Source organism: Cricetulus griseus, chromosome 2 (genome assembly GCF_003668045.3).
Source record: "Cricetulus griseus strain 17A/GY chromosome 2, alternate assembly CriGri-PICRH-1.0, whole genome shotgun sequence".
NCBI lineage: Eukaryota > Metazoa > Chordata > Mammalia > Rodentia > Cricetidae > Cricetulus > Cricetulus griseus.
The window spans coordinates 117,062,928-117,090,559 of record NC_048595.1 but is presented as its reverse complement, the minus strand read 5'-3'; the positions used below and the strand labels follow the sequence as shown (position 1 = coordinate 117,090,559).

At 37.3% G+C, this 27,632-nt stretch overlaps 2 protein-coding genes across 3 annotated transcripts in view; both read left to right on the top strand.

Moving 5' to 3' along the window:
- The window catches only part of Mms22l (MMS22 like, DNA repair protein), a 110,175-nt gene that overhangs the window by 79,892 nt on the left and 2,651 nt on the right, over positions 1–27,632 (top strand). For both annotated transcript variants that reach the window (XM_027403446.2, XM_035439945.1), the window contains exons 15-23: positions 2,294–2,487; positions 6,217–6,367; positions 10,106–10,254; positions 10,946–11,088; positions 14,543–14,702; positions 16,688–16,857; positions 19,361–19,572; positions 24,292–24,455; positions 27,212–27,308. In XM_027403446.2, the coding sequence (XP_027259247.1) occupies positions 2,294–2,487; positions 6,217–6,367; positions 10,106–10,254; positions 10,946–11,088; positions 14,543–14,702; positions 16,688–16,857; positions 19,361–19,572; positions 24,292–24,455; positions 27,212–27,308 (1,440 nt within the window). The remainder of the gene's footprint in view (positions 1–2,293; positions 2,488–6,216; positions 6,368–10,105; positions 10,255–10,945; positions 11,089–14,542; positions 14,703–16,687; positions 16,858–19,360; positions 19,573–24,291; positions 24,456–27,211; positions 27,309–27,632) is intronic.
- LOC107977858 (60S ribosomal protein L36a-like) lies at positions 25,176–27,183 on the top strand. The gene has a single exon (XM_035439946.1). It carries the CDS (start codon positions 26,392–26,394, stop codon positions 26,710–26,712), a length of 321 nt encoding a protein of 106 aa, XP_035295837.1. The 5' UTR covers positions 25,176–26,391; the 3' UTR covers positions 26,713–27,183.

Here is a 27,632-nt window from a genome sequence, read left to right as displayed (position 1 = left end):
TCTACCCTATAGTTCCTCCCTAATAGTAGCCATTCCTAACTAGAATTAAGTTGCCTCACAATATCTCATTGTGGTGTTAATTTTTATATTGAGAGTTTTCCATATGCCTATTAACTATTTGTATGTAGTCTTTTGAGACATGTCTGAAATGTTTTAAAGTCATTTTTCTTTTGGTAATAATGGGATTTTGGACTTTGTTCTGCATATTGACCCCTGTCAGATATGTAGTTTGTAAATGTTTTCTCTCTGATTCTAATTGCTTTGATTGTTTTCTTTGTGGTACAGAAGCATTTTAGTTTAATACTCCAGTTGTCTATCTTTGTGTTTTCTTGCTGTTTTGGGGGCTCATCCAAAAGCTCCTTGACTTTTCAGTTTCCTGAAGTGTTTCTTCTAGTAGTTTGTTTCAGGTCTTATATTTAAATCTTTAATTCACTCTGAATTTATTTTGTTACTTGTAAGGGTTGGAAAACTCATCCCCTTACCCACTCCCCATGTTTTGAGGTAGCCAAAATAGCTTCAAACTCGTGGTCCCTCTGCTTCATCCTCCTGAGTGCAGTGGTTACAGGTGAGCCTCACCAAGCCCAGCAGATGAGATGTGTAACATCTTAAGTGAAAGTTTCATGCACATAGAAACTGATCAGAAATGTTATTCCTTTCTATGGAGTAGGTTTTAGTGAATAAAGTAGTCATTTATATAGAAATAATGAATAATACATTATTTATTATCCCTTAAAATCAGTATACCTGAAAAAAAAGGTACTAAAAACCAGGAGAAATAGTCGCTGTTTTGGTTGAACTTTAGTGGGTAGAAGGTATTCCTGATCTTTTCTGTGTTACCAGGAGCAGCTGAATTAGTGGCCAAACAATGCTAGTAGTGTATCATTCATTGTATTCTAACCTGCAGGACTTAAGTTGGTCTCTAGCCTCTAATTTAAATTGAGAGCATTTCAGGCAGATTTTTATACAGAGAACAAGTCAGATACTTAGCTAGGATGTTTGTGTTTGTTTGTTTGTTTGTTTTTTTGTAATGAGAATAGCTTGCTATATATAATTTTCCCAAGGCATTTGTGCACTTTTTCCATACTTAAACTAAAGTTAAATAGTATCCCATGATTGTTCAGAAATCTGACGTAAAGGGGTACAAACTCCTAATGTTATATAATTTATACTTGAAATTTTTATTCCCTGGCGTATAGTTATGTGACAAGGTATGGTCTTGTAACCACTTTGTAGAATTACTTTAGGTGCATTCCTAAATAAATTGCTTCAAACATCAAGAAAAACTACATTTGAATTATTTTTTTTTCAAGTACTGGTTATGTTCCTTAGTTGAATACAATTTTTACCAAAGGAAGCCTTGGGCTTTCTTTGTGTTTTTGCATCTCATTGCTTTCTGTATAACTGAAGAGAACAAATGGCAAGATGATAATCCGCATGGTTACTTAGACTCTCCAAGTTGGTATGGCAGTGATGTAAGCAGACAAAGAAAATCTCCTCTCTCCACATTTAACACAACATCTGATTAGTTTCTGGATGGATTGCTTTTTACATGCCTCTCTTCCCAGTCATTGAGAACTCTTAGCTCTTCCTGTGCATAGTTTGGCAATCTCAATTTTCTGTAGCTGTGTTTCTGTTAGGCTCCAAAAGATGTTTAAGATTTAAGGTTAGCTAACCAAAAAGTAATTAATGATAAATCAGAATGTAAGACAGTGTTGAATTATGCTGTGTTAATGAACAGAATATTTTGTTGTCTACTGTGTGAAAATGATCTCGTTCCCTTTTGTTCCAGTAACCAAGACTGTCTCCACAGTTTTGTACACCAGCACCAAGTCTGCTGCTTTTCTATGCAAGGGAAAATGTTCAGTTTAAAAAACCACATATGAGCCAGTGTTCTTACCTTCTTCCCAGTATATGTGCCCTAAAACCCCCAAGAGAAAATGGTTTAAAAAATTATTTCTGTGTCTAGATTCTAAGTAAAATCACTTGTCATACATACATTACAAAATTCAGACCCTCAATCTGAAGCTGCCTGTTTCTCATTTGGATCTGACATATTAAAAAGCATGTAATTAATGGTTGACATTAGTAATTAACATTAACTTTATGGTGTTTAATATGCCATCATTCATCCTTCAAATAACAAGAAATGCATTATGTTTTGACATAAAGGTTTTAGTTGTATAAATGCTTCTTCAGTTTTCTTGGGATATAAATGTGAAAAAGAATGAAATGTGTTAAAAAGATTTTTTGTTTTCATTTCTCGAGGGTGAGCTATAGTTGTATTTCTTTTTAGGAGTGTTCACCAGCAATTGTGTCAGGAACTTCAAAGGGAGAATGTGGACCTCATGGTGCAGGCTTCATTATCAGCTAAAGAGCGCCACCTTGCTGCAGTCGCCAGCGCTCTATGGAGGCATTTCTTTTCATTTCTGAAGAGTCAGAGAATGGCACACTTAGTGCCTCTGTCCCAACTCGCAGATGCTGCTGCAGGTCAGCATTAATTGTTTATTACAAATTGCTTTCTCCTTTTGCATACTTTTATCAGTATTTTCCTCTGTGTGCTTGGTGGCAATCTCTTGCTTTATAACAAACATTGTAACAGGCCTGTGATGAAACAAATGACATGTTTAAATTGGGTGTCTTTGGCTTATGTATCATTAAAAATTAAATGATTATTTGTGTAATTTTTAGATGTAAACATGGAATGTTCATAAACTTTTCTTCCACTCACAACTACTTGCAAAGTTATACTACTACTAGTTCAAGTAGTATGCTTTCATATTTTCTGAGCAATTATCTAAATATAAGAGAATTTGTATGACAACCAAGGAGGTTGGGGAGAATAGCCCTTCAACACCAAAAGGAAAAGATCAGGATGGAATCAAATGCATAGAATGTTAGTGTTCTGACTTCCCCTAGATTTTATTTTAGATTGCAATTTTTGTTTAAATTGACTATTGGCCCAAAGACATGCCATAAGACTTTCAGGGACCCTGAATAATATGCAATTAGGATACAAGATTTTATGGACATATTTGCAGTTTACTGGGGTTATTATATGTTTTGTTTTGTTTTTTTTTCCTCAAAGAATTATTGTGTCCATGATGTGTTAAAAAGTTCTGGAATAGACAAGAGATTTGTAGCATTATCCTGCATATATTTATATAAAGTTCATTTGAAAGTATTTCATGTATTTAAATGTAATGCTTTGAAGAAATAACAGTAACAAAAAATCTCGATGATCTAAATCCGCATTTATTTTATTTTTGAATGGATGAAGAAAGATGAGCTAAAAAGTCCATAAACAATGAAATGAATGATTAAAAAAAATGGGTAAGAAGTTGAAATCTTACAGCAGTTCAGACTTCATGCAAAATATGTTAAGACTTTCTACAAATACGAATAGAAAATTGTGGCAGGGTCATGGTTTCCGACTAGTGTGGTGTCTGAGATAATACATATTGGTATTCGGTAAGTTGAACTGTATTCTGTCATCCAGAATGCTAGGCCATCAATAAAAGTAGTATTGCCTCTGTTTAGTTGGCACTGTCCTCAGTTCTGAAAGTAACTGCCAAATAAATCCAAAGTAAAGGCGTAGACTTATGATTGGAGGTAAACTCAGGCTGAGAGAAAATAATTTCCTTCATTTAAGAAAAAGTTACTTCTGTAGGTCCTAGGGATATACCAGTGTGGGAGGTACCACAAACAAGAACACCCTGTTCTTCCACAGATTATCATCTAGTGGGTGATGGGGCCAAAGATAGTTTGTTGTGTTACTTTTGTGAGTCTTGCTCTATAGCCCAGGCTGATGGAACTGTGATCCTGCTGATCACAGAGGAACAACAAACACCACATCCAGCAAAAACAAACCAAAATGGGTGTCAGGGCAAAAGATAGAGGGCTTGGAGAGCCACTGACTTGAGAAGGAGGTGAGCAGGGGAGAAGGGTATTTAGGGTGTAAGAGATACAGACTAGGGTAGAGTAGGAAAGGGTGAGAGGCTGAGTTGTGGTTATTAAGTAGGAATGGAGAGTCTGTGCTCTGCCTTTTAACCCATTGTAAAGACTTTCATTTTTACTTAAAGATTAGAAGGTGTTGGTCATTTTACTATTTTCACATTTTTTTCAAAAGAGGAAATATCCTTCTGGTCATTGAAACAAAGGGAAGCAAAAAGGAAAATAAGGCAGTTAGGAAATTATTCAAACAACGCAAACCAGCTTGGACTAAAGTTGTAGGATAGATAATCAGAATTGGTCAGATCCAAAGGAAGGAAAGCTACTTTGAAGGTAGACCTGACAGAATTTGCTAAGCAAATAAGGTAAGGTAATCAGAGTAGCTCATGAGAGGAGTCAAGAGTAACTAGCAATTTGCTGAGATAAGAAGATTACCAAGGGACCATTTTATGTCAGAAAATTGACGATTCTTAAGTTTTTTAGGGTGTTTTGATTTAAGGTATCCATTAAAGTCAACTACATTAAATGAGAACTTGGATATAATAAGCTAGGCTTCCCTGAAGAGCTCTGAAATGAAGGTTTGTTTGTAAACTATCCATGGATAAATAGTGTTTAAAGCCAAGAAATTGACAAAGACCTCCAGGAGTGTAAGAGTGGATTGAGCAAAAAGGTTGTAGATCTGATCACAGTGTATTTCTATATTGAGATTTGTAGGCTAAGGATAAACAAGAAAGGTCACTGTAAAGGAGTGCAGGTAAGAAGCAAACCAAGAAAGGGTGATGCCCTGGAAACTAGGAAGGGGAATCCATCATTGACTTTAGCAGGAGGGCCAAGTAAGTCACCAGTAACCTGAAGAATTTTTTTTTGGGGGGGGGGAGTGGTCAAATACTCCTGTACATATGGAGTTGGGTGAATTCCTCTGTAGTTCTCTGCCTTAGGAAAGCATGCTGTTTCACTGAAGTGGAAGCCCTTTGGCCAGAGTTCCAAGGATCCACCTGTCACCACACCTTAACACCAGGATTATAGGCTTGCAAGGCCATGTCCTGCTTTCACATGGGTGTTCAAGATTAGAACTGAAGACCTCATGATTATATAGCAAGTGCTCTTCCACACTATGTCATCCCCCACCCCCAGTCCTGAACAGTACGGTTTTGTTTTGTTTTGTTTTGTTTTTAATGTCAGAGAATCAGCGAGATGATTGAAGAAATATAACTGTTAGAAGAAAATAGTGTATTAGCCATGGGCTATGCCATTAAACTTCCCAAAGATGGAAAAGAAGGTATGAAAGCAGAAGAGAGATAGGAAAAAGTTACGCAGCCAATTGGTTGTAGATTTGTTATAAACAAAGGATTGCTGGAGTCCAGGTCCTGGAAGAGGGGAGCTGAGAAGCAAATCTTATCGAAGTGGAGTCCTTGAAAATGAAATTATATAGTAGTTATAATTGATAGTGCTCAGTGCTTGGGTTACCAACAAGGGAGAATTTTAAGTATAACAGGATAGATCATTGGATTAGAGAAATTCCAAATAAACTAGAGATCATGGCAAAAATCGCTGTTGGAAGATTGTGAGTCTAGGAAACCAGTGCTTACAAGAGGAAGATTTTGTTGCTGGTACAGTTTGATGATGAATATGAGATTGAAAGCTAGACATTTTAGGGAGGAAGCATGAGAATGGTCTGGAAGAAGCGATGTAAAGCAAGAAGTCAACCTACCCTGTCTGTCTGAGTTCAGTAATAAGAGGTGAATGGAAGGCTAAACAGCCACCATCAGAGAAAGCTTCCTAGGAGTCAGTGCTTCAGAGGAGTTGATTTGCTACCATAGGTATAGGAAAACATAAAACATGATTAAAGAATTCTAGTTTCCAGATTGCAGGTTCTGAAGAAAGTGGGTATCTTTGATCATGGGAGACCACTATTTATCAGAAGAAAAGTTTGATATTTACAGTGAGCATTAACACCTGTGGCAGGTGACAAGCAAATTAACTTGGTCAAAGAAGAGTAGGTGCTAGAATTGATTTTACCTGAGTCTTTGAATGGTGGCAGCATACTGATAAAACCCACTGCCTTGACTTGCTTGAGAGAGCCCTGTCTGTAATCAGACCACTAAACTAGATGCCTTTTGCCTTTTCAGAGCTCTCAGCAGTGTTATAAACATCTGACAAATGTGACTTCCTGAATTGTTTTATTTTATTTGGGACTCTTAAGATCCTTGTAATTGGAGGGAAGATTTGAAAATGTCTCACCTGAACTTTCTCTCCTTTTAAATCTAGATTTTACTTTGCTCGCAGTGGACATGCCAAACACAGCACCTTCAGATCTGCAGCCTCAGCCAGTTATATCAATAATTCAGCTTTTTGGTTGGGATGATATCATCTGGCCTCAAGTTGTGGCAAGATATTTAAGTCATTTGCTACAAAATAGGTATGTACCCTTATTTCAGACGTATTCCTTAGTCCACTCCCCAATAGCTCAGTATCTTGTAAGGGTTTTTGTAATGAAAACCAATCTGTACCATATGTCCTCTCATTCGTAGATGACATTTTACCAGTACAATAGTAGCTATTATGAAACCTAAATTACATGGTTTGATTTACGTGTGTGTGTGTGTGTGTGTGTGTGTGTGTGTGTGTGTGTGTGTGTGTCTGTGTCTGTGTCTGTGTCTGTGTCTGTCTGTCTGTCTGTCTGTCTGTCTGTCTGTCTTTCTGTCTGTCTGGTGCAAGTTTGTACTCTTATAAGCCTGTTCATTATGTTAAAGTGCCCTTTCTGTATTCCCTAGAGAGAAAAAAAAATGTATAGGTATTATTGCTGAATCAATGAAACACTGGTATATTGTTGCAGATTTAGACAATGATAACTAAATATTTGAATCTTCTGAGATCATGAACAAGGCACTCCATTTAAATCATGTTGTTGTTCTTCAATCTGTCTGTATCTTCTACCTTATCATGCAGAACCTCAGAGGAACCACCTCAGTAATATACAGGTACAGATATGAAGAAATGAGATACAGTTACTGTAGAAACACTGGTGCCCATGTGGAAACTTCCTAAAGGCATCAAGAAGAAGAGGGTGAAATCATCATGCAGGCCTGGCCTGAAAGGCTGAGTAGTTCTTGTATCAGCTTCCTGTCAGTCAATGGAGGGTGACTTAGTAAGTCAGTTGTTTCCTAAGGAAATGAGTCAGCATTAGTAAGCTTATGTTTTCTCATTGGGCTTTGACTTAAAAAGTGAGAGAATTCAGCATCAGTTGGATTGCTTTTAGAATTTCTTCTAGTATGAGGCTTCTCTAATAATAATGAATGTTTGTTAATTTATTGCTCTTGGATCACTCAGTTTTATTAACATAGTAAAGACCTGTTTGTAAACTGAGCCTTTTGAAAATGTATACAGTTGAATGGTATCTTCACTTGATGACTGCACATATATAAGACTGTGTGGTGTTGTAAAGATTCTTCACAGTGCTGAAGTTTTCCTGTCTTTTGTAACCATATTGAGTTATATATGAAACTGCAGAGGGCTATGGGACTGTATAGCAGTGACAACTAGCATTTAACAAGCTGACCCATCAGATGTGTGTGGTGGGGAGTCCCAACTGGTATCGCTATAGGGTCACTGGCTGTGGAAACCAGTTGTTCCTATCTGTAATTTCTCCTAGAGACAAATACACAAGGTCATTCTCCCAGGTGTTGTTTGCTGATTCAAGACCAGTGTTCGAAGCAACTTTAGTCTGCATGTCCCCCTTACCACTTGGGGTCCAGCTAACTAGTTGTTATGGTTAAATCTTGATTTCCGATGTCTGGGAACCTTCACCAACTTAGAGCTGTATGCATGGGTCAATGTGACATTCCTAGCTGAGAGAAACTACATGACTTCTGTTTTGAGTTTTGGGTAGGACCCTGTAAAACAGCCTGTAATTGTCAAGAGTTGTGTTGTGTGAGAGAGAAAGCAGAGAGAGCTGAGGAAGAAGGCAGAGAGTGAGGCAGGAGAGAGACAGCAAAGAGGAGAATACTGAGAGGGAGAAGGAAGAGTGAGAGAGCAGAGGGTAGTGATGTGGGGAGGCAGAGAGCGAAGGGCAGAGGCAATGGCAGAGAAAGATGTAGAACTAGTCAGGGAGAAGCTGTTGAATAGAGCTATTGAGAGGAAAGCATGAGAGATTTTTTCAGAGAGGAGTTTTTTTTTTGTTTGTTTTTTTTTTTTCTAGGTGAAATAAAGAGAAAGTTACCATCAGAAAGCATCTGTGCTTCTTTATTTTTTCCCCTCAGATAAGAAAGGTCTAACTATTTGATAAGAACTTTTCCTAAGCTGTCGCCAAATTCCTGGACTTTCTTTGCATACCCTGGTGCTGACTTGAGGGCTGGACCCCCATAGTCAGCAATAAAATTGCAAGACCTCATTTGAGCATCTGGGGTTTTTGTTTTTGTTTGTTTGTTTGGGGGAGGGGCTATTGGTAACTTGGGCATATTTCCTCCAGATGAGCTTGCATCCTTATGTCCAAAGCCCAAACTCTCAGTTTGACTTCAGTAACTGTATCTTTTGGTATTTACACCAAGAGATGTATGTTGTGGGGATGACTGGTTCTTTTTCACACAAGTATTGGTTTCAGCTCAAATGTGTTAACATGATCTTCTTAAGAATAGGCCCATTGTTCTAAAGAATCTTTCATAATTAGGTGATGTTCTCAGACTCTGACATTCCTTTTTCAAGCTTTCTTTCCTTTGTCTTTGATGTTTACTCTTTCATTTCTCCTGTTCTCCCTGGGCATGAACTTTGGGCAGGGGGCTTTAGTTCTCCTTAGAGAAGGAACTACTCCCTGTGGAGTTTCTCTTTCATGCACCTTGATAGTCTCCTTCACCTATTTGTCTTCATGGCACTGCTTAAGGTAAGGCTTAGCCCTAAGATCCATCTCTTGTTTGCCTTCCTTGAATGTCCCTGAGCCTCAACTCTCTTTTCTCATGGTAATCTAAACAGCAGTCATTTCATTTATGGTGTATTTATTTGGAGACATGAGGTCCACCTTGAAGTGTAAGGCACAGCTTTGGGAGAGGAAAAAAGACCTCGTGTGCGTGTGCGTGTGCGTGTGCGTGTGCGTGTGCGTGTGCGTGTGTGTGTGTGTGTGTGTACACATGCATGTGTTTTTTATTTTGATGTTGTTTTTGTTTTTTGAGACAGGGTTTCTCTGTGTAACAACAGCCTTCATCCAGAGCTACATAGTGAGACCTTGCCTCAAAATTAATTAATTAAACATCGTTTTAGGGATTGAAGAGATGGCTTAGTGAATAAGGTGTTTGTTGTGCAAAATTGATGGCATCAGTTTGGATCTTGGATATTCAGGAAACAGTGACCTTCACAACCTGAGTGCGATGATATACCATAGGAGCTTGCTGGCCATCACACAATGGCAAGCTCCAGTGACAGAATCTGTCTCAAAATACAATTTGGGAAAGCAATGAAGGAAGACATCCCAACAAAACCTTTGGTTTCTGTACATGCATATATATCAAAACAAAATGAGAAGAAAAAATTGTCTTGGCTTTGCATAATGCTGTGTTTAAGATAAAACTCTGCCTACCATTTCTATGTCCAGCAGCCCTCGTATATTAAAAGTTAGACTCAGCTATGTGTTTGGCTTCAGAGAAAGGGGGTTTCTTTTACTTCCTAGAAAGTATATTTTTGGAATTTTGTATGTGGTAATCTTTTATAATGAGCACTTATGATGTGAAATGGAAAGGATGGAAACATGATTGGACAGCCAAGAGACATATGTAGAAAAATACTGTTCTTTAACAGCTTTTTATCATGACCTCTTCTGTTTAACTGATACTGATAATGACATTTTTTGTTTGTTTCTATTGTTTGTGGCTGTTTCTGCTTACCTATTATTACATTGCCTAGTTAGTTATACCTTCTTGCTATTCCATACTTCCTAAATTTTTCTCTTGGTATAAATCTACATATACACCACCAGCAGAAAGGGAATGTTAAGAATTAGAAATGAAAACAAAAATGTTGAACTATCTTGTTGTGTACATCTGTAGTATTCGTTTTCAGCATTTCTGAAGTACTGTATCCATCTAAAGTCAGTAAAGCCAAGGGAGTTGTTAGAATATGTTTCATGACAAGCTCTGTTCTCTATACACCCATTTCACTTTTATTTTTACAGCACAGTGTGTGAAGCACTTTCTCAGTCAAGCTGTGTATCTTTTCAATCCTTTACTATAAGATCATGGGTCCGTTGTGTTTTGCAAATGCACATAAAACACCTCTCTGAACCTGACTTGCTAATTGGTATGAATGCTGAACAGGCAGTGGGTAAGTATCACATAAGGCATGAATGCCTTATACACTCCCTGTGTATATAGATTACATAAACTAATATCAATGTTCAAAATACATTGATAATTAGCCATGAAAATACACAAAATTTACTTTTGTAGTCTGTTTCTTTATACTGACACTTTATTTTTGCTACATATGGCAAATACCACTGCTACAAAGCTAAAAGAATTGGTTTCCTTAGAGTAAGAACCAAAACTTGCTCCTCAAGTGACACACTGCTTTTCCCCTGAAGAAGCCAATCACATATCTGAAGAATACCCAGATGGGAATATTTTATGAAGAAATTTGTTTTCCTGCTTTACTATTAGTCACTGATGATATATGTACATTTTAGGATTCCCATGTAGTTCTGTTTTGTGTGGAATGTGACTTTTTAAAAGCCATATTTGTAACCTCTTATAAATTTCACTCAGGCTGGCCTGAAAAGGTTGTACTTTTTCCCTTATATCTTGTATAGTTGTTTGACCTAAATAACTAGATTAGGTTGATTGTAAAGAGCCTAAATCAGTTTTTAACTTTGTGAGAATTTGAGTTTTTATAACATATTTCAGAAATGGATATATACATAGAATATGTCTATGTGCATAGCAGAGTATTACAACTTATATTTTCTATTTTATTGCATATTTATATAATAAGCATGATCATTATCTTATTTTAATAGAAAAAGAGTACATGGAACAACTAGCTGAAATGACAAGGTTACTATTTAAACTCTCAGAAGTAAAGAATATCTTCTCTAAGGCTCAAATTGAAGATTTTCCCAGCCCAGAAGACCCCAAAGAAGCACTTATTCGGTTCCTAGAGGTATTTTTCATAAGTATAATCTTCCAAATAATTAATTACAATTTTTTTCAGAAAATCTTGAAGTGTTACTAAATATTTTTCTTTAAAATGAGTTGTTTAACTTGGGTCATATTATTGGTTGTCTTTTATTGTAAAATTCTGAAGGACAGAAGTGTTGTTCTTAGGTATAGTAGGATTCACTCCAAAGACAGGAGGGAATTCGTACTTAATGAAGAATAATAAAACTAAGGAGGAGTACATGGAAGCTTTGTTTCAAGGCCAGCTGAAATAAAAGGATATCTTTTGTCGATATTGGTTGGTAACAATTCAGGTACTAATTCTACTTGAATAGAGTCTACAATCGTTCTGGCTGAGTTTTTACTGCCCTGTGTTTGGACTATTGTCTTTAGTAAATTATTCACAATAAAAGTAGATTTACTTTCCAGCATGTTGATATTAACTACATGAAAATATGATTCTTATTGTATGAAAATGGTTACACCAATAAGCTGTTTCCATATTGCTAACTCAGTTAATTCATTTGATTTTTAGTAAATTAAAATACAATTGTATGACAAGTGGAGATGTCTGTAAACTCTAATAATAGCTAATAATGGAGAATTAATATGCAAATGTGAAATGCAAATCTTTGTTGAGTATTTTTATGACTGATAAAGTGAGTCCTGACCAACAGTTTTGGGTCAAAAAAGGAGGTAGAAGGCAGACTTTCTACTAACAGTTTGGTCTGCCCTAGTTTAGTCCAGCACAAATAAATTTTCTTTTTATCAATAAATCAATGATAGGTTTTTGTAAAATGTTAGATAGCATTATCTAGGACTCCTTAGGGATTGAAAATCCCTAGACTTTGATCTAAGAGGAACTTTACTGATCTGAGAATTTAAGATACACAAAGGTTAAAATAATGATTCAACTTGTTTAAATACTTAATGCCAGTCTGTCAGTAGATTCATCAGTAGGAAAAAGTCAGAGTGTCTTGGTGTAAAGTTTTTAGAATTTATCCTATGAAGAACATAAAGTTCTTAAAGTTAGTCTGATTTGACCATGTGACGTGAAAATTAGCAAAAGTAATGTAGACTATGGTATAAATTCAGGAGGAATTGAAAGCTGAGAATATTGCTTCTTAGGGTAGATTTTAGGTTTCTTGTAGATCTCATGGGACTCAGTATATAGCCACCAGGACCTGTCATAGAAAAAGGATCAAAAAGTACAAAATATTGGTGAATGGTACGTGGGATAAAAATTTGGATGGACACACACACACACACACCCTTCTACGAGTTTTTTCCCAGTGATGTATTCTATCTCAAAACTATACTGACATTTGCATAAACTCAGAACATGGTAGCATGAACCAGCCCTATGGCCTTGGATTATAATAGTATCAATTAGAATTTGTGCCCTATGCATTCCCAGAAAAGTAAAGCTGCTAGTTCATTAAAGAATAGTGTTAATTAGGAGCAAAATTTAAAATTTCACCAAATTTTAGTCCTTAAGCTCGTTCTCCAAGTAAAAATGCAGAGTGCAAGTGAAGGACTTGAGTGCCAAAGCAGTGCATTGTCTAAAGAAAGAGCCTGTGAGCACTTGAGTAGAAAGCTGAACTGACTGCTTTTATCTTGAAAGAAAACTGACAAAATGTGATTATTCAAACCTGGGCATTTGGCAGACATTTCTTTAAAAAAAAAAAAATGAAGTAAGTAAGTCTATCACTTCAAAGAAAACAACTGACAGTATCTGTTGCTAATAATGCAGTTCAGCTTTTCAAGAAAATTAGAATTTAGGAAATTTACATGAGCCTTCATGAGCTGAGAGCTTACTGATATTTAAAGACTGCTGTGGGAAAGGGACAGTATCAATGTATATCCTTTTTTTTTTCCTTCCCAGAATGGAAATGTCAATATTGGGAAGCAAAATCACTCACTAACTTTCCCAAATTTCCAAGTGTATTTTAGTAAGAATTCATGAGTAAAAGGTTTATTCAGAGTTACTGAACTCTGTTTAATGTAGTTTTAGAGTCAGTAAAAGTCTCCATTTTAGTTACTACTATTCTTTAAGAAATACCACTTGAAAATTTTGGCATAATAGCAATGAAAGCTTCCTAGTTATTTGAACCATCTCTCAAAATGCTTTTTCTGGCTCTGTGTATTCATGAGGTTGGATTTCTTCATTAATCATGTTCCCACTAGCCCCCTAATAGCACCTTCTTCTTCCTTTTTTGCACATCATACATGAGAAGTCTAGATTCCCGTTTAGTGAGTATCATGACCTAACCAATGAATGTTTTTCAAGGTACTCATGCTTAGCATGTGTTTAAGGGATCTTAGATCAAAAGTTTGAGAACTTCTGAAGAATGAAATGTTTAAAGGTCAGGAAGCTAAGTAGAAAAAAAGGGGCTAATTAATAAAATATATCTTCTCATTTGCCCACTTCACTGAATTTCTTGTTTGTTTTTTTTTCCTCATTCTACATGGTTTACTTCACTTAGCCTCTCAAGGCTGTGCTTTCCCTCTTACTCAACCTAATCAGACCTCTTGGAGCTTATGCCAACTACTTTAGCAATGCTCTCAGCACTTGCTGCTCTTGTATTGTTTGCTTACACCTATCCAACCTCAACTGTGAGACAACACAGCCCATTGCTGTGTCCTCTGATATGTCCACTAGGAGCTGGTAAGAAGGGTCACATAACTGTGGTACTGTTTATGGTCCCAATGTGGGCCATTAAATCCTTTGTGAGTTACCAAAGTGGTTTGAAACTTCTCTCAAACTTTCTAATCATCTGTATAGCTATCTCTTGGTTCTTCTTTAGCTTTTTATAACCTACTTACCCTCACCTTCCTCAAAAGTTTGTTGGGTTTATTACCTCATGTTTATGTTGACTACCTCTTGGTTGACCCAACTTTAACCTCTCAACCACATTTTCCATCTCCTCCAATAAGAACATTAATTAAGCTAGCTAGCTGATGGCTCATAAAGAATATTGCTGAAGTTGTAAATTGTAGAGGGACATCAGTTCACGTCATAGAGCTTAGTCAAAGAAATTTTACTTGTAAGAATTAGGTAATGCTACTTGCAACTCTTTCCTGTAGGAATTTGGAAGGAGATTCTCAGTCACGAATTACGAGCCAGTCTGTGTAAAAAGCTTTATTTGATTACCAGCTTCTTGTATAACAGTTGGATGTTTCTTCTCACTAATGATTTTGCTGAATCAGATGTTCTGTAAATAATAAGTACTAAAGAATTGATTTTTAAAAAAATTCTTCCTTTGACCTTTAATTATAAAAGGGAAAACTTAAGTCTTCACTAAAAAGTTTTAATTACTGTGAGTCTTTATTGGAAATTTAAGGATGAAGGCTGAAGTATGAGATACATCTGTAGTGAAGAAAAAGAAAAAGTAGTTTTTCTAGGTTTGTATTATATAAGATTTGAAACATTATAGCATGTTTTCTTTTATTTATAGGCTGTTGGTACCACTTACGAAACTCTCCAGACATTTTCTGATAAATCTGCCATGGTCACAAAGTCCTTAGAATACGTTGGTGAAGTATTAAAATACATAAAGCCTTATTTGGGGAAAAAAATTTCCAGTGCAGGGTTGCAGCTGGCGTATGGGATCATGGGTATGTATATCTGACATGTTTTTGCTAGAAATATTTCCTTAACTGTAGCCATTAGGACCCAAGTGGAAAGAGATATATATATATGCCAAATCTTAACTCTATCTGCAGGCGTAAGAAAGCATGAAACACAGTGGTTTGCTTAAAATAATTCATACTGGCACTCATTATTTGCTATGCTCTTTTTAATACTAATATTAATTATTAACATAACAGAAGATATATCCAAGCTAACTGCTGCTGATGGTCCATTTCAGTCACATTTTAATACACAAACCTCTAAAATGAACCTTCTGTTATGTTTACCTACACTGAGTAGAAGTTAAAACAACAGAAAGCCATAACTTTCTTTCACTGTCTGTGATCTTCTGTGCATAGAGAAGGCAGTCCAGAGAGGCACTTAGTGTAATACCAATGACGTTGGTGCTTCAAATCTTACTGTTCACAAACTGTGTTTTCTCTTTTCAAAAAGAAATCTTCGTGTACATGTTCTATAATGATTGGGTTCATATTTCTTTAGGAAGTCAGTAATTTGAATACCTTTGTTTTCTAAAACTATGTTGCCAACCAAAAATAGGAATGGAATAAAAGGAAGTGAGAAATATTTCCTTAGAAGTTTTATAGAGAATTTAAGTTTTGGATTTTTTATTTCTCTGTGTCCCAATCCTTGTATCTATTCCCTTTAATCTTGAGAATGTATAAATAACCCTTATTTGGGCTGTCTGAAACCTTTTATCTTTGCTGTGAAAGATGAAGGAGAGTGTGAAGGGTGGAATGTGGATACTGTAGAAGGTGCTGAGAGCAATACTTGCAAATCAGATTACATAATTTTAGAGAAAAAGTGGAGATTCATTACCAATTCAACAGTAATATCTATATTATTATTTTAGAAACTCAAGCTTATGATTTATTAGTCTCTAAGGAAGTTGCCTGACATTTCCAGATTTAGATTTTGCCAAAGTAAGTGGATAACTAGAGTATGTCTTTACATTACAGAGTTCATAATAGCTGTGTCAAGAATCACAGAATCCTCTGTGGATTGATCATGTGTGGGTTTGAGGCAAAAATTTGCTTATGAAAAAATGAGGGCTATCTTTGTTGTTTTGCGTTGAGCTTTTTTAAAAATTATTTTTATATTATCATTATTATTATTATTATTATTTTGCAAACAGGGTCGACTAGATTATTTCATTTGCCTTGGTCTAAAGGGTGGGAATAGATTACATAGCTAGTAAATTACTCATATATTCATTAGAAATTAGAACAAGTAACTTGCTTTAAAAATAAAAATAAAAATAAAAGAATTAGCCCAGAGTGGAGAAAGAGCAAGTATAAAGGCTTAGGAGTTTGATCCTGTGTTAGGGTTGGGATATCACAGCCATCGGAAGGGAAGGAACCATTGAAACTCTGTGGCTTATTTACTTGCCAGTTCCTTGCTCAGGGTACCTCTGCTGTTTCTTTAAAAGGCTGTTTAGTGGAAGGCACTAAAATTGCATTCCAGGTTAAGGAGAGAATCTGGGATCCTAATTACAGTTGAGTGATTTCTGAAAGAGAGAAACTGATACATCCGCAGTACACCTAACTCCCCTTCACATTGTTTTTCTGAGGGTGGGGGTAGATAGGAGAAACTTGGTTTTGGTTTCTCATAGTTTTCTTTTTCCATGCCCTGCATTTCACCATCCCTGTGTCTGTGCATCCTTCCCCCTTTTCCTTGGTTAGTTTTACACTGATGACCCTTAAGTGCCCATCCCTGTAGTTCCCACTCTTGCTCCATTCCAAGTAGACTTTGTCTTTGCTATGTTATTCCATTTGTTCCCTTTTATAGAAGAGTGAAATGGGTGCCTCAATGTAAGTCTTTTCACTCCTGACATGTGTTTCTTCCTGCGTCTATTTTAACTTGTTTCTGTGATAAAATACACTTTTTCATAGAGTAACAAAATATTCTGATGAGGAAATAATTGTAATCAAAGCTACCTCCTCTTTTTTAGGAATTCTTGTTAAGTCCTGGGCACACATCTTTGTCACCTCTAAAGCACAGAAGTTACTGTTTCGGATCATAGACTGTTTACTGCTTCCGCACACAGTGCTACAGCAGGAGAAGGAGTTGCCTGCACCAATGCTGACTGCAATTCAGAAGAGCCTTCCTCTGTATCTCCAGGTATACCCATGTGGAAACTGCCTCAAAGCATGGTTTAGAATACAGATTGAAAAATCAGGCATTGTCATCTCCAAAGTGCAGATTTGCATATGGCACATCCATTGAAAAAGTTTTGAATGCCTTTTGGGTTTGGCTTTGGAAACAAAGGCAAGAGAGGCAAATTTTCAAGAAGCTTGAATTGGGAATGAAGGCAGTGTGCTTACAAGTTTCCAGAGGCTCATGCAGTATTTTCCTTCAAGACCTTAGTTCTGCGACAGTCAAACTGAGGTGGAAGGGACAGGAGAGAGGAGAGGCAGCTCCACATAGAACTCTGGGTGTGAAGGGCAAAATGCCTAAGAGTCAGATGGCCATTCCTGTCAGGGTAACCTAAACAGGGACAAGAGCTTTGAGAAAATCTAACTGGGGAAAGGCAGATAGTTCTTGTGTGGCTGGAAATGCATATTGGAAGGGCTATGTTATGGAAGACACTATCTCATGTACATATGAAAAGCTGGGAGATTTTGAGCAAAGTGCGAGTTGTGCTTATATTTGGGAAAAATGATCCTGGCGTGGGTTAGATTTAAGACCTCTGAGGCAGTGACTAGTTCATTGAAATACTCCACACGTTACTACAAGGTTTAAACTAAGGCAGTGAGATTAGAGCCTGTGCAGATGTCAGAAATGTTGATGAAGTCTGATTAAAAATACATTGCTAAATGTGGGAAAGAAACAGAAATGAGTACTTCCTAGACTAGACTGACAGGGTCTAGAAAGTGCTACTCGTAACTGAACTAGGAGATACTAGAGAAACAACCATAAAGACATGGTGACACATACCAGGAGGCTGAGGCAGGAGGTTCATGATTTCCCAACCAGCCCGGGATACATAGAGAAAAAATGGCTTTTTATTAGCTGTACTTTGACATGATGTGGAGTGTGTAAATAATGATATCCTGTGGGCTGTCTGAAATATTGATCTCATTCATTAGTGTGTGATACTGAAAGTTAGACCTTTCTAAATCTGACATTCCCTAGAAGGTGAGGCAGAAGGAAGCAGATTTTGATTAGTTAGCACAAGTCTTCCATAGTGGATTTTTTTTTTTTTTAAATGGAGTTTGGGGATTTCTGGAAAGTTTTAAGCTGATTCTAGTTAGGTGTTCATGTTCGTATTTAGGTCAAAGTTTAGTGTGTCATCAAGCAGAGTGACAGAGAAGGAGCAGAGCAAGAGCATCACCTGGCTATCAGTCTCATGGAGGAACAAATGTATGCAATGCAGTTGAGTATACCAGGAAAGTCTGGATGTTTGTTCTAAGTAGACCCTTCTTAAGAAACAAAGTGAGATTTTTATTGACTTATCTATCCGTTTGGTAGAACTGTAGGGAAACTGCATCTTAAAATGCATCTTAAATCTTTAAAGGAACTCTTCTGTCTGCCACCATCTTCTTGCGCTCCCTTTTCCTTAAACAAAGCATGGAAGACTGCGTGGGAAGGCTATACTGCTGTTCATTTTAGCTGTGTTCCTGCCAGTATTTCAACAGTTCTACACTATTTTTTACTATAAATGAACTCGAGAGTTTTTTTTTTTTCTTAACTAGATAAACATCCAATTATGGCTACAATGGAGTCCTAATAAACATTTCAGAAAATTATTTTTCTTGAAGGAGTGGGTTTAATCATTTGTAGGTATTCAATATTGTTATGAGAGTACATTGCTATCATGGAAGTGATTATATCGAGACATATGCAGTGAGATATTATGATGGGTTCCTGTGACTTCTATTAAGCTCTTAGTTTCTCTGAACCTCGGTTTCCTTGACTGTCAAATGGAAATATGATATGAACTCCTTTGCTCTATAAATTGAAATGAAATAATGAATATGAAGCACTTGGCACAATAGCACATAGAAAAATTTCTAAGGAGATGTTTATTGTCAGTCCAAGCATCTGCATCCCTCCCCCACTGTGAGTTGTTAAAAAGTGATCCCATTTCTTAAATGGAATATTTTTAGGGTAAACATTATGTTCTTAGCCAGAATGACTGAGTGATAACTCTCCTCCACCCATCCGTGCCTCTGTGGGATTAGCAGTTAGTGCTCTGAGGTGTGGGCCTTTACTCTTTCACTTTTTTAGTTGATGATACACTGAGCTTTAAAAAGACTGATGACACATGTATAAGTTAGTAATGACGTGGGTGTGTAGTTGATGATCATGGGAGTCAGCTGTTGTGTGCAGGAGGAAGAGAGGAAGCAAACACATTCCCTTTCTCTTCCTGATTGCTTACCTTATTTCCTTTGCTCATGCCTCTAAAATACACATGCTTGGTTAGATCCCACCACATCTATATTACCCAAACTCAGCTCTAGGAGGACTGTGTGTGCCCTACTTATTCATCATACCAGAAGTCCTGTTTGATGGTGAGAAGTACAAATTCGGCCATGAACATTAATGCAGTAAGTTCCTAAACACTATCTGAAATTCTGCCTTTTTGACATCTCTCTTTTTTTCTTATTTTTCCCTTCTATAGGGCATATGTATTGTGTGCTGTCAGTCTCAAAATTCCAATGCCTACTTGAACCAGTTGCTGAGGAATGTCATTGAGCAGTATATTGGGCGGTTTCTCCCCTCCTCACTGTGTATCTCAGATCTTGGGCAGCATCCTGTTCTTTTGGCACTGAGAAGTCCAGCCTCTCTTCCAGTGATGACGGCGCTAAGGAAGCATATTGTCCATGCTATACGGTAATACAATTATTACAGAGTTTTATGTAGAAGTTATTAATCTCATCAAAAAATAGTCTATAGTACCTCAGAAATACTAGTATCTCTCAGCATTGTGGTAGCTTAGAAACCAGTAAAAGTTTATTACCAGCCAGCAGTGTGCCACAGCAGGACTATGACTACTTGTTCATTTTTCTACTGAAGAGACATCTCTCTTTTCCTAGTTTTATTATCCTATTCCTTCTAGAAATAAAGCCCACATAGCATTTATATGAGTCTTTATGTGAACATACATTGTCATTTCTGTGGGATGAATGATAAGAGAGCGACTGCTGATTGTTGTGACAGCTACATAGCTGAAGAGTCAATCAGAATGTTTTTGATAGTTCTTGTGTGCTTTTAGATTAAAAACAAAAGAATTTCTTAAAATTATATTTGCATTTAAAATTGTGTCAGTTTTACTATATACCTCCCTAAAGATACATTTTTATCCACTGGAGAGATGGCTCAGTGGTTAACTGTTCCCAGCACCCACATCGTAGCCTACAACTGTCTGCTACTCCATTACCAGGAGAACTGATACCATCTCACAAAAGTACACACAGGCAAAACACCAAGGCACATGAAATAAATAAAAATTAAAATTAAAAACAATAAAAATTTATTTTTAAAAGACAGATTTTTGTGGTTATCATAATAGAAATTATATTTTGTACAATATAGTATGTAGCAATCACTTTATGAGAGATAACTGAAAATGTGAATGTTAATGAGCAATATGAAGTCTTATGTTACTAGTTTACTGTTTATCTCAATTCTTTTATTTCCTGTTTTATATTAATAATACTTTCTGTAAAATATCTGCTATCAAGTATGGCCTTACCAACCCAGAGGTCAACTTCTCTCTCCCAATGAGCCCTGAGCGCTGTTTCTCTTCAGGAGTGCTACTGTTGACACAGTAAGCTCAGGAGGAACTTGGATCAAAGGGACACCAGAAGTCACTGTGGACCTAGCTGTCACTTCCTTCTCACTAATGCTGTTTTAACTCAAACAACCACAGGAAGGTCAGCTTAGCAGAAAACTAATCTGACTCCTGATCAGTTGATTATATGGGAAATCTCCTTTAGAATATATCCCATATAGCAATTTGTGTCCCATACATGTTGACATTGGGTCATAGGACCTTTTTTGTATTTAAAATAGTGAAAAGGAGCGCATGATTAGAGAATTCACTGCTATGCAATATTCTACAGCTCCTCAGCACTGAACACTGCCAGATAAATGAGACGAGTTTTCTTGGCTCTCCACTATTATTTTCAGTGAACTGCTGGTGCAGTGTATGATTCCCAGCTGCATAACTTAAGGTATTGGTGTGGTTGGATTGTTTTTCCTTTAGAAATGACCATTCTGAAGAAAACTTGAGGATTTTACTGAGATGGGAGATAGCATAAACCAGATCATTTTGAATTATTTTAGAGGACCTTCAACGAAAGGAATTATCATATTTGCTAGATAAAATAACTAGTTGTCTTGGGGATAAAGTTAGTTTTTACCGAGGTGTTTGATGAATTTTCTAGAATACTCTATTTCCAGAAATTGCTTGAATATTCTCTGCAATATTTGCAGGTATGTTTTCTTGATTTCAGATCTTTGGAGTGATGCGAAAGGTACAGTATTATCAAAATGCCCAGGTGTAGGACAGATGTCATTATAGTTCAAATAATGCAGGGGTGGGGATGGTTAAATAACATTCAGTCCCCACCTTTAATTCATTTTTAAGCAAATTTAATCCATTTCTTATTTTTTAAAGTTTTATTTTATATCAACATATATGTATCAGGGTTTTGCCTGTGTGTATGTAACTGCATCACATGCATGCCTGGTGCCTATGGAGGCTAAAATAATGCATTAGATCCCCTGGGACTGGAGTTTTGGATGCTTGAGAGCTGCCATGGACACAGAGCCAAACTCAGTAACCGTGCAACAGCAACCGGTCCTCTTACCTGCTGAACCAGCCATCTCTCCAGCCTTGACATCTTCGGATTGTTTCTTTATTTTTATTTCTTTTTTTTTAGGTAACCTCTATATCCTTTAGCCTTAATATTAGAAGATTCAGTAATAGAAATTATCTTCCTTTGTCTTCATGCAGTGTTCAACATTATGATACTATTTGTTAAACTTTTGACTTTCTATGGGAATAGATTATTGGTATCCAGCAGTAATTATGTTTCTATGTTGAAATGTCTTTGGTTTGTTTTCTCTCATCTTGGTCTCTGTCTCTGGTTCTCCCTCTCTCTGGTTGGTAGGTGGGTGGGTGGGGCTCTCCTTCTTGGGAGGACCAAAGGACAACCTCTGAGATTATTCTTTTGGTATCATCCACCTTGTTTTTGAGACACAGTGCACCACAGGCTTAGATTACTTAGCAGCTGTGTTGTCAACCCCTGATGTCAGCCTGGCTGTCCCTCTGGAGTGCTGAGATTACAAGTACAAGCAGCCACGCTGGGATCTTATAGAAATTAAACTTGTGATTACAGGGCAAGCACTTTACTGATGGAGCCCTCTCCCCAGCCTTGACTTGATCTTTGTAATGATCTGATGTAATTATAGAATTCTGTTTCTCTTATATTCCTAGAGTCATGTTACATGGGCTGGGAGCTTTATTGTCTTTGTTCATTTCATATTTTTTTTATCACATTACACCATGATCATCACTGTATCTTGTCTTCTAAAAAAATGTCCTCTTCCCTACTTCTTTTCTTTTTTCTATTTCTTTTTCTTTCTAGAACAGGTTCTCGTGTCACCCTGTCTGGCCTGGAATTCATAAAGACTTACTAGTTTCTGCCTCCTGAATACCTGGATTAAAGGAGTGTGCCACCAGTCCAGCCAGATTAGTTTTGACACTTCCCTGACCCCAGACCTTCACTGACTCCTTTTTGCCTGTGTAATATGATGTTTGTCACTCATCTTTTCTGTTGATGGTGTCTCTCTCTGTCCTACATATATCCCACTGACCCTGGGTTGGTTATTGCTCTTCAAGTTGCTTTATAATTCCTGATATTAAGGTTTTGTCTGTGTCAGTCTCCTCTTTAACATGTCATCCCTCCAGGCTCGATCCCGCCTATCCTTTATAAGACCTGTGCCTAATACCACAGGCAGCATGTGTCTTTTCTGATCCAGCTTTTAGTTTCAGAATAATATTGCCTTAGTTGGATCTCCATTTCCAGCAAGATTGTAGTAATCTGTTATGATGTTTGAGACATCCATTGACAAATGGAGAGGTGAATTCAAATCCCTAAAAGCAAGTTAAGCCCCTTGGTTAGTATCCCAGCTGTATTCTCGGCTCTCTGTTGTACTTCATGTCTGGTTAAGGATGGCCTTTACTATTCTTTATACATTAGATTCCAGCTCACTAGAAGGGTATTTGGGTTTTTGTTTCCAGTATTCAGCATAAGGAGAGTTGGACTCCTGTGGCTCTTTCCATTCTGTACTTTTCTACTATGTGATCCATGTGAGTAGGACTTCCTCGGAATTCCTGACAATTCTGTGACAATTCTTTGTCAAAGCACCAATCACATATATTAAAATTGCCTTGTTTCTTGTTTGTTTGTTTGTCACATGTAACTTCTCTATAGGATGACGAGTCTGTTGTTTGTTCTTTTTTACTTAATTGTATATGCTTATTTTTACATTTGCTCCTGGTGTTCCGTATGAGCCAAGTCAAGGTTTATTTGGGGCATTGGTCCTTCATCAGTGCACAGAGCAAAGCAAAACAAACACTGCCTCAGATAGTGGTTCTGTCTAGGATGTTAAATTTGTGGGAGTCACTGTGTACATGGAACAAAGTGATTGATGGAGTTCCTCAAATGAGTTCATAAGCCCTAGAGTTTCTGTGTCCCCTCATGTATACTGTTAGTTTTCAAACAAATATGTGTGTCATTTTTGACTGAATTTTTTTGGGGGCTGGGAATGTACCTCTGTGATAGGAAGGTTACCTACCATGTTTAAGGTTCTAAGTTCATCCCAAACACCAGTAAAAGTATAAATACAGTGGGAAGGTGTTAAGGAATCTTCTGGCCAACTTTCATATTGTATAGTTTTGTTTTGTTTTTTAAGAAACTCAACACTTTCACGCTTATTCATTTTATGAACAGTGGCCAGGACCAGTCTTTGTGGTTGAGTGAGATGAGTCAAGGAGGTTGTTCCAATCTCTGTTGAATTTTAACGTTACAGTATATTGTGTCCTGAGAGATGACTTTCAATCTTAAGTTAGTTCTTTCTATTTCCTAGTGGAAGAAAGATAAATCTAGAACTGGAAAGCTAATTCCTAGGATAGTCCTTTTATTTATTTAGAAACCTAAGACCCTTCCTAAATTCCTAAGTAAATAAATGTGAGGAGAGATTTGTTTATGCAAATTTGACATTAGAGGAAATGTTGATTCCTGGTAAAACTGATAAGGGATATGAGACATCCATGGGAAAAGGAGAAAACAAGTTAGCAATTAGGTTTGGTATATTCACTTTAAAATCAGGTTGCTTTAAATTTTATGTCTGTATTAGGTTTTAGAGCACATGGCACACCAAAATGCTCTTTAAAGTTAGCATAGTAAATAAACATTCTTTTAAAACTACTTTTATTTAGGGAATAAATTTTTCCAGTATCTTTAACATGAATGGCATTTGATTCTGCTCAGTTGAAGCTTAAAATAGAAGAAGAGTAAAATACAATTTGCTTCTTTTCAGGAAATCCTATCTTGAGTTTAAAGGCTCCTCACCTCCTCCTCGATTAGCACCCATACTGGCCTTCATCCTCCAGCTCTTCAGGGACACCAGCATGGGTGTTTGTGACCTTGAGCTACTCCTTCCTGCCATCTTAAAATGTCTGGTGTTGGTCAGTGAACTTCAAGGTTAGTTGGCTCAGTCTTGATTTTGTCAGCATTTTCTGCATACAAGTTAAACAACTGTCCTTTACCATGGATTAAACTCATAGCTGTACATGGCTCATGGTTATTTTCCATCTTTGGTATGTTTCATGGCTAAAGAGTCAAATAGCAGACAGTAGCTGGGGTGGGGAAAATGGTCAAATATTGGCACATTTCAGTCTATTTTAGTTCAGGGGTTTTGGGTTTTGTACCATCCACCCTCCTTGAGGCAAGTAGTTTATTTATGGGTTACTTTCTTTAATTAGGCTTTTTTAATGTCTCAAAAAAAATACCATTTGTGCTGACTTACTCTGTTATGACATGAGATGGGAGTATGATCTCTCCTCTTATTTTTCTGCTGGAATATCTAGCCATTTGGGACAGAACTGGGAGGCTCCTTTGAGCTTAGCTCACTTCCTTTTAGTCTCATCAGCTGAGCTAACCTTGACTGATGATGACTCTGAAGTGTGATCTCCAGTCCCCACTGTAATGAGCTTTAGTTAGCTGTGGAGAGTTCAGAGCAGGAGGCTTGGTTCTGTCTTGACTCCTTAATAGGCAGTCAGCCCCTGTGTTTCTTGCTTTTGTGCAGAGGGTGTGTGTGCGTGTGTTGTGTGTGTGTGTTTGTGTAGGGGGTGGGTGTATGTGGGGGTAGTGGTGAGGGGGTGTGTCTGTGTTGCTATAATGTGATTGCCTTTTAGCTGCTAAGGTGAGTGTGGAGTAGGCTCTGAGGAATGCCAGGACAGTGTCCAAAGTGGTGGTGGAAAGCTCAGATGATGTCTGACATGTTCTGTCTTTTCTCAGAAATTTATGCTGTTTTCTAATCGACATTTATTTCAGTGTTTGAAACACCCTTGTCTGCTTTCAGTCTGAGTCTGGGAAGAGTGATCTGTTTGAGCCTGGGAAGAGTGGTCTGTTCCATTTCTGTATCCAACTATCACTTGGCAGGAGGATGTGCCCTGTGGTGGCTCCAGAGAAAACTGGCTCTTTAGGAACATTGCCCTTGTTAATCTTCCACATGTTCAAGTGCGGTGAAAGCCTTGCATTTCATCATTCCAGATTTCCTTACCCAGAGCAGACAACACGGAGTTGTCATGTAGCAATGGTTTTGTTTCCTGTGGTTTCCCCCTGCATGTTATTAACAGTGGATCAACAATACTAAATGGGAAATTCTAGAAGTTATAGTTCATAAGTTTTAAATTGTATACCATTTTGAGTAGCTTTATCCTGATGGGATTCCACCAGCTCTCAGAAAACTGTCTCTAAGACAGAAGTAGATAAGCTTCCTTATCTATCGCAAAGCAGGTGATATTGGCAGGGTAGGGTTTCTTTCTGAGATGACAAAAGTAGTGTGAAACCTGACTTTGATTATAATACTAAGAATCCTTGCACTGTATGTGAGGCATCTGCTTCCACACTTCAAGTCATGTAAACTGTGACAAGTCAAGGTGTTAGTTTGAAACAAATGTGAATACTCAGTTTGAAGACACTACATTTAGAGGGTCCCAAATAAGAGTCACACGGCGTCAGGAGCATCCTAAGTTTTCCACATACTTTGCTCAGGTCTGTGTTAGTCAGCTTCACATTACCTTAACAAACCAGCTTAAAGTGCAGGAAGGCTTGCTTGCCTCCATTTTATAAACTTCATTACATCATCAGCTGACCCCCTCACTTCCCCACTTGTATATAATATATATACATTATATACAAGTTTGTGGTGAAGTGATAATCAGAAACTGCTGGCCTGCGGCAGTGGGAACAGTAGAGGAAGAGGCACACTTTCCTCCATAGCATCTTGGACTGGCAATCCAGCATTTAACACATGCGCCTGTGGCACATTTAAATCACAGCAGTATTTTTTACTGCATGTACAAAGATGCTGCTTTAAGAATTTACTTAAGGTGTCAATATTGCTCCCGCCAACATGGTGAATGTTCCTAAGACCCGCTGGACGTTCTGCAAGAAATGTGGCAAGCACCAGCCCCATAAAGTGACACAGTACAAGAAGGGCAAGGACTCTTTGTATGCCCAGGGAAAGCGGCGTTATGACAGGAAACAGAGTGGCTATGGTGGGCAGACTAAGCCTATTTTCCGAAAAAAGGCTAAAACTACAAAGAAGATTGTACTGAGGCTTGAGTGTGTTGAGCCCAACTGCAGATCTAAGTGGATGCTGGCTATTAAGAGATGCAAGCATTTTGAACTGGGAGGCAATAAGAAGAGAAAGGGCCAAATGATCCAGTTCTAAGCTGCTCTTGTTATGAAAACAATAAAATCACAATAAAAGTTTAAATAAATAATTAATACAAATATTTGGGTACTTTTAAGCAAATGAACATCTAGGTTGCTTCTTAAGGACTTGTAAGGGTTGGAAGATATGTGCCTGTGAATTTAAAAATATAATCAATATGCCTGTCTACAAATCCATGTCTTTTAAAAAGATCTCTTGTCTGTATGCACCTGTTTGTAAGATTAGGGTGGGAAGGGATTTTGAATTTGGACACCTTTCTGAAGGGAAAACATATCTTGGTATGCATTATCTCAGCTTTGAGATTCAAAATAGATTTTTAAACTTCCTGGGTATGCTTCAGAACAAAACAAACTTGTAACTATTTTATTTTAAAAACTTACAAAAAGCATGTACCTACTTGAAGAAAACACCGTATTTTTCTAAATCAAGAGTGTGAGAAATGAGGATCCAGATGGTCAGTTCAGACACACTGTGTAATGCTATCATTTTCTCCTAGTTAAAAAGCTGGCCACAGAGAACCTGCAATGCATGATAAAAACCTGCCAAGTGGGGTCAGAAGGAGAACTTGCCACCCAGCTGACTTCTCTGTTGAGGTAACTGGAAAACATGCCAACTGGCAAGGAGAGGGTTGCCAGCCATTTGACAGCCAACATGCCTTTTAAATAACTAATTATCCAAAACATAATGTGTTACTACTTGTTTACAGTGTTTCAATTATAGTATTTGGGGCAGTGGTTTGGTTACATTGTGTTGCTTTATTGAAAAATAAAAGTACCAAGGAAAACAGTTAAGTTAACAGACTTGAAATTACTTGTGTCTTGGTTGAGAAAGAATCTTGAATGTGCTAAGAAGAAAAAGTGAGACACATATGTCTGGAAAACAGGTATACAGGCTTTCGGAACTAGCTTAGATCTGCC

What these genes read in the sequence shown, in the direction of transcription:
- LOC107977858 (XM_035439946.1), top strand. Translation starts at nt 26,392, where the DNA reads ATGGTGAATGTTCCTAAGACCCGCTGGACGTTCTGCAAGAAATGTGGC.